At 47.7% G+C, this 13,956-nt stretch overlaps 1 protein-coding gene across 1 annotated transcript in view; it reads right to left on the bottom strand.

Annotated features, from left to right (window-relative positions):
• The window catches only part of cps1 (carbamoyl-phosphate synthase 1, mitochondrial), a 30,411-nt gene extending 23,852 nt beyond the window's left edge, over nt 1-6,559 (bottom strand). Inside the window, 17 exon segments of the mRNA XM_067252122.1 lie at nt 350-494; nt 1,225-1,353; nt 1,462-1,619; nt 1,828-2,017; nt 2,277-2,372; nt 2,509-2,607; nt 2,873-2,950; nt 3,078-3,219; nt 3,598-3,704; nt 3,928-4,056; nt 4,168-4,257; nt 4,341-4,433; nt 4,538-4,594; nt 4,826-4,915; nt 5,123-5,267; nt 5,564-5,673; nt 6,394-6,559. Of these exon segments, the coding sequence (XP_067108223.1) occupies nt 350-494; nt 1,225-1,353; nt 1,462-1,619; nt 1,828-2,017; nt 2,277-2,372; nt 2,509-2,607; nt 2,873-2,950; nt 3,078-3,219; nt 3,598-3,704; nt 3,928-4,056; nt 4,168-4,257; nt 4,341-4,433; nt 4,538-4,594; nt 4,826-4,915; nt 5,123-5,267; nt 5,564-5,673; nt 6,394-6,513 (1,978 nt within the window). The 5' untranslated portion in view covers nt 6,514-6,559.
• Nucleotides 6,560-13,956: the final 7,397 nt, after the last annotated feature.

The following is a 13,956-nucleotide window of genomic DNA, read 5'->3' as shown; positions in this document are numbered from 1 at the left end:
CATCCGATGTATTGGTCTAAATCAGTACTGGGGGGGGGGGGCGTCAGGCTTGCTGTGTCCTGCAGGAGGGAGGATCTGGTCTTCACTCAGAGCCTACCTGTATGGATGCCCAGGGGGCTCACTCAGAGCCTACCTGTATGGATGCCCAGGGGGCTCACTCAGAGCCTACCTGTATGGATGCCCAGGGGGCTCACTCAGAGCCTACCTGTGTGGATGCCCAGGGGGCTCACTCAGAGCCTACCTGTGTGGATGCCCAGGGGGCTCACTCAGAGCCTACCTGTGTGGATGCCCAGGGGGCTCACTCAGAGCCTACCTGTGTGGATGCCCAGGGGGCTCACTCAGAGCCTACCTGTGTGGATGCCCAGGGGGTCAAAGTTCTCCATGTTGCAGACGGTCACACAGTTGTCTGCCACGTCCCTCACCACCTCGTACTCCACCTCCTTCCAGCCCATCAGAGACTTCTCCACCAGGATCTGACTGCTCATGGCCAGGGCCTGAACGCCACACAGAAGGGCCCTGGCATTACAACTCAGTAGGCGTTACGATACACATCTGTATTGAACCGTTGACAACAGATCTTATGGATGGAAGGAATATAGATCAAAAAGAGATCCATAAAACAGCAGTCGGATCACTGGCAGGTTGCATAGCCCGACACAGACTCCCCACACAGCTGAACGAGGGCAGATACATAAAGACATGGGTAAAGCAGCGGCCCAGCTGCCTCCAGGGGGCTCCAGACCCAGGGGGCTCCAGACCCAGGGGGGCTCCAGACCCAGGGGGCTCCAGACCCAGGGGGCTCCAGACCCAGGGGGGCTCCAGACCCAGGGGGCTCCAGACCCAGGGGGCTCCAGACCCAGGGGGGCTCCAGACCCAGGGGGCTCCAGACCCAGGGGGCTCCAGACCCAGGGGGCTCCAGACCCAGGGGGGCTCCAGACCCAGGGGGGCTCCAGACCCAGGGGGCTCCAGACCCAGGGGGCTCCAGACCCAGGGGGCTCCAGACCCAGGGGGCTCCAGACCCAGGGGGGCTCCAGACCCAGGGGGCTCCAGACCCAGGGGGCTCCAGACCCAGGGGGCTCCAGACCCAGGGGGGCTCCAGACCCAGGGGGCTCCAGACCCAGGGGGGCTCCAGACCCAGGGGGCTCCAGACCCAGGGGGGCTCCAGACCCAGGGGGCTCCAGACCCAGGGGGCTCCAGACCCAGGGGGCCGTGCCCACTGCTCACCTTGCGGGCGGTCTCCTCCAGCTTGCTCTTGTTGGAACACAGCCCCGAGCCCAGTCCTCCCAGGGCGTAGGCCGAGCGCAGCATGACCGGGTAGCCGATCCGCTCCGCTGCCTGCAGCGCTGCCGCCACCTGCAAGATCGCAAAGCATCAGGAAAGGGCCCCGCGCGTCTCCTCCACAAGCCTGGGACGACAAGCCTGGGACGACAAGCCTGGCATGTTCTGTTTGGGAAACCTTACAGACTCCACGGCGACGCTGGGGGCGATCTTCTCGTTGATCTCCGTCAGCTTGTCGGCGAACAGCTGCCTGTCCTCGGTGGCCATGATGGACTCCACGGGGGTGCCCAGTACCTTCACGCCGTACTGCTCCAGGACGCCACTCTGAAAGAGCTCCACGCCTGCACACGCACATCAGGGAACCGACGGGAGTACGGACACACGCGGAGAACAAGTTAGAAACTCTCTCACACACACACACACACACACACACACACATTAGAGAATGGACGTGAGTATGGACACACATGTAGAACAAGTTAAAAACTCTCTCACACAGACACACACACACGGACGATCGCACGCACGCGAACGCCCCGGGGCGCTCACCGCAGTTGAGGGCGGTCTGTCCGCCCATGGAGAGCAGGATGCCGTCGGGCCGCTCCGTCTTGATGACCTCGGTGACAAACTGCGGGGTGACCGGCAGGAAGTAGACCGAGTCGGCCTGCTTGGTGCCCACCTCGTTGGTCTGGACGGAGGCGATGTTGGGGTTCATCAGCACCGTCCTCAGGTTCTCCTCCTTGAGGGGGAACAGGGCAAGGAGATGTCAGGACTGAGAGAGAAGTGATTCTGGATTGAGGAAGGGGTTAATGAGCCTGAAAGGGTATTCGTGAGGCAGGATTCAAACGACGGCGTTTTTCGAGAATTGTGGGAATTGATGCGCCACTTCCGCACACTGTTCCCCCCCCCCCCGTTTTGGGCTGTTTACTTGGAACTTTCTCCATGACATCCTAACGAGAACAGATGTGTTTTCGAGTCGGTCCTGAGGACTTCCTCACCTTCAAGGCTTTGACAGCTTGAGATCCGGAATAGTCAAACTCCCCAGCCTGGCCAATAGACAGGCCACCAGAGCCCAGCACCAGCACCTTGGACACCTGCACATCATCAACACATGATTAACACCCTGACACCTGCATGCTACCTTGATAACAAACCAGCGGTCATGTACTGGGAAGGCTTGTGGTGGCTCGGTAAAGCCGTTGCGAGGCGGCAGAAATGCGCGTTTGTCACCTGAGCTCTGGGTGGAACGGTGGGTTTCTGAGGCATGACGGACACAATGTTGGCGTCCTTGCCTTTCTTTATCAAGGAGATGAATGTGTCAAACAGGAACTGGCAACCAAAATCACAACAGCGGGAACAGATTCGTTACTCCCGAAGAAGAACGTAGTCAGCAAGAGAATGACTGAATATAAGAATACAAAATAATAAACAAAGAATAGAATCTACTGTTTTGCTACTTTAGTCATGGGTCGGCTGGTAACAGACATACGATCAAGGATGTACTGTAACCATAAGAAGTCTCAACTCTAACAGGCACAGTGGCATGTTGACCTTCGACCCATGTCATTGCCAGTGATTTGAACCCCATTGTTACCTCAGTGTCAGTGGGGCCTCCTTTGGCTTCGGGGTGGAACTGCGCTGTGAAGACCGGTTTGGTGTTGTGCATGATACCCTGAAACCCCCGAACGACACACGCAGCGTTACAAAAAAGGACTCTCATAACAGCAAACGCGTATGACCTTCAAAATCCACCGCCTTTGAAAACAGGCAGAAAACACAGACAAGGTTTTGGGCCACACCTCATTGGTGCCGTCGTTGGCGTTGACGAACAGCGGGCTCCAGCCTGGGGGCAGCGATTGGCTATCGATACCGTAGCCGTGGTTCTGTGCAGTAATGAAGGCCTGGCCAGTCATCACGTTCAGCACCGGCTGGTTCTGACCTCTGTGGAGCAACAACGTTGTTACATGTACATTTAGTCATTTAGCAGACGCTCTTATCCAGAGCGACTTACAGTAAGTACAGGGACATTCCCCCGAGGCAAGTAGGGTGAAGTGCCTTGCCCAAGGACACAACGTCATTTGGCACGGCCGGGAATCGAACCAGCGACCTTCTGATTACTAGCCCGATTCTTTAACCGCTCAGCCACCTGACTCCCTGGTTCACAGTTACACACAGACAGCACCACTCCCATTCACACGAGCAAAACGCTCCGAGTGAATAACTGTTTAAATATTAAACAGTATGGAATAACTGCTATTCCATGTTCCACTCAATTGAACAGGCTGGAGGGACTGGATGTCGGTATAGCGTGATGCCTACCTGTTCCCCATGGGCAGTTTGTAGGATTGAGCCCCCGCAGCCAGAGCTGTTATCTGGTTGCCCATGCAGATACCAAACACGGGCTGGGGTCGCTCGCTCTCCAGCACCTGCAGGTGAACGAGATGGACACAGAAAGGGGAGGGGCAAGTTCCAGAGTGACTTTCCCGCCCGACTGCACACACTGGGCGAGAATTCCAAAGATACAGAAATGGATCAGATCTAACATTCCATTATCTAATGTACACGCCAGTGTTTATTCTTAGGACGACCGCCATTGTTCTAGTCTCCTTTACAAAGCAGCGGAATCAGACAGCAGGCCACCGAGGCTACCTTGCGGACGTTGTGTATGAGTGGTTGGGCCAGGGAGGGGTCCCCAGGCCCGTTGGAGATGAAGAGGCCGTCGTACTCCAGACTAAGCAGGTCTTGGTCCCAGGGCACCAGGTGGACCTCAGCGCCACGCTACACACACACCCACACACACACACTTGGGTCAGGAACGGGAAAATGCTAATAGTGACGAGCTGTCATTGACTTCCCCCAAGGTGGGGGGCAATCCTCATCCGTCCTTACCTTGACCAGCAGTCGGATGATGTTGTGTTTGATCCCACAGTCGACGGCCACCACTTTGATTGGGTTGCCTTTCCCAAATATTTTTGTTTCCTGGGACGACACAGCGCAGGTGTCATTATCAACGCCATTGTGTGTAAGCAGGACTGATGTTGGGGTCAGGAGCCAGCAGTTACCTTAGTTGAGACCTCCGCCATCAGGTTATTCTGGTTGGGGTCGGTTATCTCCACAGGTTGTCCCTCAAACTCTATTTTGCCCAATACTGTCCCCTAGGGACAAGTACAACCGTTTCAATTCACTCGATATTGTACAGTAGGGATTGATATGAAAGCGGTTAGGGTTAGATAATGGTCAGGTAAAACATTTCTCCAACCCTGTCTCGGATGATCTTGGTCAGCATCCTGGTATCCACTCCAAATAACGCAGGGACCTTGAAGCAACAAAAACAACAGCAGACCATCTCGTCTTAGAAAGAGACCACCTGTTTGCTTTGGATGAGGACATCGATGTTGAGGACTTCAGTTTACGGTCGACTTGAATTGAGTATATGTTTGATTAGGTTCACGTGTTCATCAATTGGCTCCGTGTTCCAAAGAGCACAGCACACTGTCGGTCAGCAGTACCAGTGTCACAATACAAGCCCCATGGACCTCGTCATTACCTTCTCCTCTTCCAGCCATTGAGCCAGCGACTTGACCGAGTTCCAGTGGCTGTACTCATGACTGTAGTCTTGCACCAGGAGACCGGACACCTGCACAGAACACAACACAAACCCGAACGTTCATAAAAATATAAAATGAGAGTGACAAATAGGCTGATGTTTAAATGCCGTGCCATCGATTTGCGATCCCTTCATTACTATCATGCAGTATTGTTCCACTACTATGTGCTACCACTGTTAAAAGCTACCCTCCTGTATAACCCCTCCTGTATAACCCCTCCCACTACCCTGAGCTACCTGGACACGCTCTGACTCGACGTTCTTCCTCAGACCCAGCTCGTCCAGCTCCTGGGTGTTGGGAACTCCATAGTTTCCCACGATGGGGTAGGTCAGCGTCAGAATCTGCCCTCGGTAGCTAGGGTCAGTCAAGGCCTCGGGGTACCTGGAGAGAGATGTAGCACACTTGCAAATGGTTCCTGGTGTACTGTGGAAGAATGTGTCTCTCTTTGAAATATTAATGACCGCATGACGTCTGATAGTCAACGTGGATGTTTTTCTCTCGTACACATACGCACACACAAACACAGATATACAGCAGGCATTTCTTTATGTGGAAAATATGAGGATCTCTTGTCACTCCAACAACACCAAGGTTACAGTATACTATGTGTACTAATGTGCACCACTGGCCAAAATCCTATACAGAATCAAGTCCATTAGGGCTCGCAGTCATCTTACCCCACCAGGCCAGTGTTGAAGACAAGTTCCCCTGCAGCTGAGCGCCCATGTCCAAAGGAGAAGCCCTTCATCCGGGTCCCGTCCTCCAGGACAAGGTGGGCAATCTGGGTCTGGGTGTCAGGAAGAACAAACTAAAGAATTTGGCTGCAGTCCATCCCTGTGTTCCAAACTATGCAAATTGCTCAACCAGGCTACTAAGCAACTATTGATGACGGTGGATGTAGAAACTTGAAATAGATTAATACATCTACATTTGTCACATACCATGGAATATCATAGTCCAGCTTGAATGCTGTCAAATAATTGTGTGTTTTTTAGAAATCGAAAAAGTCCACACGCTTGGATTGCACTCACGCTGAATAGTAGCTATAGGCTACTGTAGCTACGACATTTGACATTTTCTACTGTAGTAACAGCCTAAGCCCACACCACAGTGAGTGAGCAAAACATTCAGATGAAAATGCCTCATGACTGTTACAGTTCAAAGCTTAATTTCATCTGATTTTTTAAATGAAAAAAAGTTACATGTTATCGTGACTGTCATGCGATCATTAATTCGTTTTTTTCCCTCTAGTAATCCAGATACTACTTCAGTCGCCAGCCAGCGAGAGCTGACCCCACTAACCTGCAGCTGGCGCCTGGGCTGGTAGTGAGGATAATTTACAGGCGAGCATTCAGGTGACTGCCACTGCCCTGCTGGTTTTGGCAAGCTAACTGCTAGCGAACTAGCTAACTGCAAGTAAACGAGCTAACTGTTCAAGGTTCAACTTTTTTTAACAATATAATATGTTGTACAATTTGTTTTTGTTGCCTGGAAGCGGGACACTTACCTTTACACTGAATGGTCTAGTGGTAGACCTCCAGCAGGTCATGTTACCAAATCTTCTATGGACGAGCGAACCATGCCTTAGGGAATTGACGACGTTGTATACTGACAATATTTTTGACATATTCCTTCTGGCTGTCCAATTAAGCCCAGAAAGAACCAAGAGTAGTAGGCTAAATCGGTTGTTGCTTAAATTTGACTAGACCTAGTAAATCAAGAATTAGTTTAGGATCAAGTTGGCAGCGTGCTTTCTACAATACGACAGCGTGTCCAGACAATCAAGTCACGAAAAGTGGATGAGAAGATCAGAATGAGCATCAACATCAACGACGTGAGAGCCGCGGAGCTTGAAGTTGTCCTCCTCGCGCTCCTGTCGGACAATGATTTGATTGGTTCATTTAGACTTGCTGACACATGATGTCAGAAATGAACAAGCTCTAGTTTGTTAGAATTGTAAAATATGTTTTGAAAAAGCCTGAAAAGTATTTAAATAATCTCCATTTAAACCCCCAAATATTGTACAACTTTTGTATGTAGACCTATAGTATATCGTTTTGTATTATGCCCGTATTGTTTTAGTTAACCTTTTTCTGAAATAACCAGCTTTAATACTTGTAATCTATTACTATGCCTTGCCAAAGCAGTATGCTCAAAGGGCAGTAAAAACAAATTCCTAATAGGTTTGACATTACCAGAACATAACAATTATTATTTTGTAATAAGGTTACTGGAGAGATCAAGACTCATTTAAAAAGATTACTTTTCAGATGTAGACCCTGCCTGTGTGCTTTACTGCTTTTCACGCTAATCTTTGGTCTTTTCTATAGAGCCTGGTGCTTGACAATGTGGAACTATGGTGGAGTGGGATTAGAGGGGCCTGTATTTGCTGATGACAGTAGGAATGTCTGTCAGTGGCGAGGGCTGCCTGCCTGTCACTCTGCTGGGTTCAGCAGTCTGCGACCACACCAGGCAGCAGTTGGACCAGACCGGGCGTGAGTAATGACACCCAGGGCCACATGAGGATAGAGACATTCTGGGCTCGGCACCTAGACAATGAGTCTCATTACAATGGGTGGTGGCAAACTATGTGTGAACTACTGTAGAAAACTACCATTGACCCTGTTGGGAAGACACAATGAATGAAACATCCCATCCAGATGCATTCAGGGTGATGTGAAGCCACGTTTTGGCTCACGCAGCATGGACCGTGACTCATTGAGGTGTTTCTGTTTTATGACGGGTTAAATGTGCCTTGTCTTGTACAAATGTCTTGCTCAATAACGTTTTGAGAAAATGATGCCATCAGTTGTCCATTGCTGAGCAGAAAGTCCAAGTGTACTTCACAGCTTAGTCTCATGCTCTGCTCTATCTAGTTTCTCATCCGCACTGCTGAGAAGGTGATCGGCTGCAATCTATCTACCCTGGAGGACCTGCACACCTCGAGGACCCTGAGGCGTGCGAGGAAGATTGTGGCCGACCCCTCCCACCCTGGTCACTCCCTGTTCCAGCTACTCCCCTCTGGCAGAAGGCTGCGGTCCATCAGGACCAATACCTCACGCCATAAGAACAGTTCCTTTCCATCTGCTACTGGCCTCTTCAACAAGGCCAAGGACTCCCATTGACATTCATTCCACTTATTTAACTATTATAAGTCCATCTAATGGCAATTCAGTATGCATAAGCCACTTTATCTCAGCATCCGATTGCACTATGTTGACCATTCACGCTGCTCATTCTATTCTTATTTTTATATATATTTTATTTTATATTTAAATTGTTGTATTCTTAGATTGTTTAGTTCTTAGAAATAGTTAAACTTTTGTACTTTTACTTAATTTAAGATCTGTATATGTTTAGTGTTTTGCACCTCCTTGCCACAGTAAATTCCGTGTTTGTATAACATACATGGTGAATAAACCGAATTCTGATTCTGATTCTTCAGCGGGCCAGTTAGAATACACCTCTTGAATGAAGTCACTTTCATAGTAGAGTTTCACTACCACAAGTCTTGCCCACATCTAATTATATACCTATGTGATCACGGGTGGAGCACTGTTGCCATCCAGTGGTCGTTTTCAGAAGAGATTCCATGAGGAACTGTAATATTTTCTTTGTTGCATATGCCTTGTCCTCAGGCTGCAGTTGAGTTATGTTGTGGGTCAGTGGATACAACAGTCTACAGCCTACAGCCTACTATGAGATCCACCCAGGAACTATGTTTAGCTAATCTATTACATCATTTATATTGAATTTAGTACTCCAGATGTATGCTGGTACTTATATGTATGTTTTTGAATGGACATGCATATGGACTGAGGTTTATTGTTGGGTAAAGGACCTTGGAGCTAATAAGGGGTCCCTTTATCCTTGCTGGTGGGCCCGGATGCTATTCTCAGAGAAGTGTCCCCCTAGACAAGCAGCCATGGCAATTGTGACCATAATACAACTCATCAGATGGAAAATTGTTCGGCCAAGTGGAGGTCTGTGAAATGCATATCCCTTTATTACTGGGGCTGTGATTAGTGCCTTACTGAAGCCCTCCTCTGATTGGTAGCTGTATGACCTAATGAGGATCCGGTGACTGTCTTGGTGAAGGGACCCCACATTGTCTGCAGTCCCAAGTGCAGTCCTGCCATGCATGATGGACTAAAAATAGCCAACCCCACTTCTTGCCACTTTCCAGCTTTTCAGTTACAAAATTGGATCATGGCTTGTTTTCAACAAGTTCCCCACCTGCCTAATTTCATGTTATTGTACTTTTTCAAGACAAGGTTTATCATCTTGTAGGTTATGCAATATTATGCAAACTGTAATGCTTTCTTTGCTGAATATTAGCATAGAATGTGAATCTGGTGGTTGTAAAACAGATGATTTATTGCATACAGTAGCGCTAGATGGAAGATATAAGATTTGTAGATGTTTTCAAAATTGTGCATGGCAACCAGCTGGATGAGAATAATAATCAGTAGTTTGTCATCAGTGATTACTCATAAAATGTACGCCTGCTCCCCTTTCTTGTATTTATCACAGATCTGATTGGAGAGAGTAAGACGTTGCCTCTTGCTCTATCCAATCAACTGTTGGTCGATTTAGTGAATAAAAGACGGTATAGTGCAAATCAAAATAAAATAGAAAATAACAGGGACGTTGGTGGACCAAAGCAGATATATATATTTTTTTTTATCTCTCGTGATTCTTACACAGTGCTATTATACCTCTTATAGCATTGACATTTTCAGTTGATGTTGGCCATAGTAAGCTGTTATAATTAGTGTCTAGATTGTTCCTACTGGTCATTCACATCAATGACCGATTTTACGAATACTGAACTGTTTCAGTGGAAGGAGCATCCATGTTCTGAATTGCATGAAGATGTGCTCTTTCAGTGAAAGCAGGTGGCATACTAAGCTGCCCAAGTGACATCTCTCTTATTTAAATGGGTAAAAGCTGGACTCAACTTTGCTTTGTATCAATGGAAAGTCATGGATGGAGGAGAAGGAGGAGAAGGAAGCTGTCCCAGCCTGCAGCAGTGTCACGTTGCGACAGGCCCCTGTCTCTGTGGCGGACACATTTGTAGGCAAAGGGCAGAGTGTGGCTTTGTTTAGCCTGCCCCTTTCTAATCCCTGTCCTACGTGGCCCAGAGGAAGGCTTTGAGCAGCAGGCCAGAGAGACTGCATCAGCCCCCTTAAGGAGCCATGGCCCCTCTCCTAGAAATCCCAAGAAACTTCACACCTCTCCGTAGGGAGCTATAAATAGAGGCCATCTGTCCCCCCAGGCTCAGTTACAGGCTCATTCCTTTTGGAGCGCCTGAGCTTCGGGGGTTGAGTTTAAGAGGGACCTGGAAGAAGTGGAGGAGTTGGGCAGAGTGGAGAGACAGTGTGGAGATCAGAACTGGATTCAAAAGGCAACACACCCCTTGCCACAGTCAGCTGACTACTGCTACAGCTTGGTTTTAGGTTGTTTACATCGCATCAACCATGCTTAACTTTGTAAAGCCAAAGACAACAACACTACTTAAGTCCTCATATTTTGATCATCTCTGTTTAATTGTATTTCCTTTAAAATGCTCATTTTAAGCAATTCTGTGTGCATCCAGTTTACAGTTAATATTTGTGGAAAATATTAGTTGTGTTGTCTAATATTTGTGGAAATATTTCTCATAAAGAGCAATCTAGCTAACACCATAATACGTGTGCATCACTGGTTCATGTCATTAAGATTCAAATGTGTTCTGTAAGGAGATGTCCTGGAGGTAGTCTAAGGTAAACTATGTCCTTAGTCACCCTGCAAAGAATTCTGAAAGTCACACCCTTCCTATTCCAAGGAGAACTGGGCTGGTAGGACAGGGTGATGAGGTGAACGAGAAAGAGGAAAGATTACCCCCCAACAAATAAACCCTGTGCAACCCCATCACTGAAAATGGTCCCAGCCCGATACTTATCAATTAGACCAACCCCCTGCTTTACCCCTGTTTTTGGTGGTCCAAAACCAAACAGAAGCAGCCGTTAGGAAGCTCCTCATAGGTTACCTGCTTAAAGTGACAACTAAACACTGGCACAAAGTAACCATACCCACCCACATCACCCTTACAATTGGTTGTGAGGTCAATGTTTGTGTCTTCAGGAAATATTGACAGTTTATATGATGATATGAGAAGGCATCAGCTGGATAATAAGCCTTAGACAGCAGCATGCAGAGTATTGACACGTAGAATGAAAACCACGCCAGGATGGCTTCATTTTGCCTAGTGTTAAGTTGATATATTTATTGAATAGACAAGGGATTTTGTCAAGTGGCAGACGACCAGTTCGCTGTCTAGATACTGCACCGATACTCAAACGTCATTCGCGAGCGCTTTTGTGCGTCTTTGTGAGAGTCAGTAGGTTCTCCAGTCTGCTATTGAGCCTCTGTGTTCGAGGGGGGTCTTTTGGGGGTTTGGATTCAAACTTCTGCTGGGTCATTCACAGCTTCCGTGGCTCTTGATGCTTATTTTGCCACTGTGTTTTCCAGCCTCCCAGGACTCTTAGCTCCAAGGCCAGGTTTAATCTGAGCCGAGACCCGCGTGCGTCATTCGAGGGGTGGAGCCGGCATGCCCTTTATATTACCTACTGGATCACTCACACCTCTTGAGAACGCTGATCTCACCTCTTGAATATGGCTGCCACATGGAGGCATAATCCTGTTTATGAATTTCGGGAAGAATTACATGTTTACATATAGGCTTATTACAGATGATGGATGTGTATTGCTGTGATACTTGAGAATCACTGGATGTCACTGTGTTATCTTAGAGTGTATTTAGAGCAATGAGGGTCATATTGGCATACTAAGAGTCGCAAATCACAAACATTTGTTATGATATTTGTTTTTATTTTTTATATTCTGATAACTCGTATGAGTATTTTCATGGTGTTTATTTAGCTTTTTACTACACAACCAAAAGCTGACTAAAACAACCAAAGCATTCGACACTCCAACTTGTTCATTGCAGTATCTTGTGACCTCCCACTCCAGGTCAAGGAGCTATCCTGGGACACCTGATTTCTGTGAACCTGATGCCCCCCTCCTCTTTGCCCACCCTGCAAGGAAGACTGTCAGGGTCTGTCTAAAGCTCCTAAAATCATTAGAAACTCAAAGTGGGTTTCAGGCTCCAGGACAGGTGCAGGGTGAAGGGGCAGCGTGCAGAAGGGGGGTTGGGAATCTTGGAGAAGGTGCTGCAGGATGCCAGGAGCGATCACTGATGACAGCTGAGGGAGGGAGGCTTTCTCTGGCTCGGACTCCAATGAAGGGGTCAGTGAAAGCAGAAGCTATGGACGGAGGGGGGAGAGAGGGGCTGAAGGGTGGAGGAATTCACCCGGTCTCCGCCTCAACAGGCCATGTGGGGAGATGGGGCCGTGCCCCCCAGAGACAGATATAGACCGGCGGAAGGAGACCGAATTTTCACCGGTTTGTCTGTTTACCGGCATAAGCAGCCGAGCCCGCCCCTAGATACGCCTCTTCTATACCTCACACAAGACTAAAAAAGACAGAGAGACAGACAAGCAGACCAAGGACCAGGGCCCAGTAGTTACTCTCACCCCTGGCCTCTACGTCTCCTGGACCACCACTCACCCCTCTTTACTCTCTCTCTCTTTCCTGTCACCCATTCTCTCTGTCATTATTGCACTATTGCACTAACTTACCCCACTTGTCTTAGGTTAGTATGGGTCTTGTCTTAGGTTAGTTAGGTCTATAAGGTTAGTATAGATCATTATGTGTATTAGAGGTCTAGTATATTGTATTGTATATTGCATACTATTTTGTATATTTAGGTTTATTATTATTTTATTTCTATTCTATTTGAGCTTATCATAGATGTAATCTATGTTCTTATTACTTATATGTTATGTTATGCCAGGTTGCTTGAGTTCTGTCCCAAGAATTTCAGTGCCCAGTCTGACCTTGTGTGCACCTGACAATAAAAACTTGAAACTGAATTAAAAATGAAAAACTGTCTAACCAGGGGATCAGTCATGTCTATTTTACCTGCTACCATTACAACTTCCTAAAATAAGATGGTAAAATCCAACCAGTCTATACTCCCATCCAGTTTTATATTAACTGGCTTCTCAACTAAACAGACAAGGGGACACAGTAAATTGACAGCAACTTGTATGGGCCATATATAGCCAGTGCATATGACCATAACAGGATGAAATCTAAATATGCTACTCGGATTACCTATTTCCTTACTCCTCCAGTAACTTCTCTACCCACCACCGCATACAGGTTGGGGAGCGCCCCTGTCTGCGCTCAACTGAGGTTTTCTAGTGATTTCTACGTCAACCACTTGGAAAGATTGAATGACGGGGTGACTTTACTTTCACTGAAGGTATGGGGACTGCGGATGTGTTGGAGTGAAATTCCAAACGGTGTATCATGCGCGTGCGTTTGAATCGTGAAACAGTAGTTCAACAATGTCCCATTTCATTTCTATCGAATAAGAAATCCTGTGAAATTACACTGGGTCTCCAATGTTGCATACATATTCATATTCTTGGTTATAATACATTGTTACATCAGGAAAGTAGTTGCATTCACTCTCTCTTTTGATTAGTCCCCACTCCTCTTTCGCTCTTCTATATCCCTTTTCCTCTCTCCTATTCGTCTCATAAGTACACAGTATGAGACAATGACAATTAACGCTTGCAAAACTGCAGATGGCACATGTTTGCATCTACAGTACACACCAACTTTCTGCCAAAAATTTACTTCCAACCATATATGCCTTTGGCCGACAAAACCAAACAATAAAACATTATATGGCACATTGGCGTTAACTGGTGACCTCAGACAACCCCATTCACCGTTTCCCATGCTTTCTTATTTCATTCGGTTTCTAAATAAACCGGTTCGAATGCGCCACCCCTCGAATTCAGCTTGGTCGTCTCTATTCCATGTATAGAAGGGGTTCACACCCATAACAGCGAGCTGTCCAATCACTTTCCAAGTCACACGTTGACCGGGGTGTCGAGTAAAATATTCTCATATATAAACGCCCAGACGCCCCTTTCCTCCTCCGAGTCCC

The sequence above is a fragment of the Osmerus mordax genome, chromosome 2 (genome assembly GCF_038355195.1).
Source record: "Osmerus mordax isolate fOsmMor3 chromosome 2, fOsmMor3.pri, whole genome shotgun sequence".
Taxonomy (NCBI): Eukaryota; Metazoa; Chordata; class Actinopteri; order Osmeriformes; family Osmeridae; genus Osmerus; species Osmerus mordax.
Note: the sequence above shows the minus strand (reverse complement) of the source record. Positions and strands in the feature narration are given on the sequence as shown.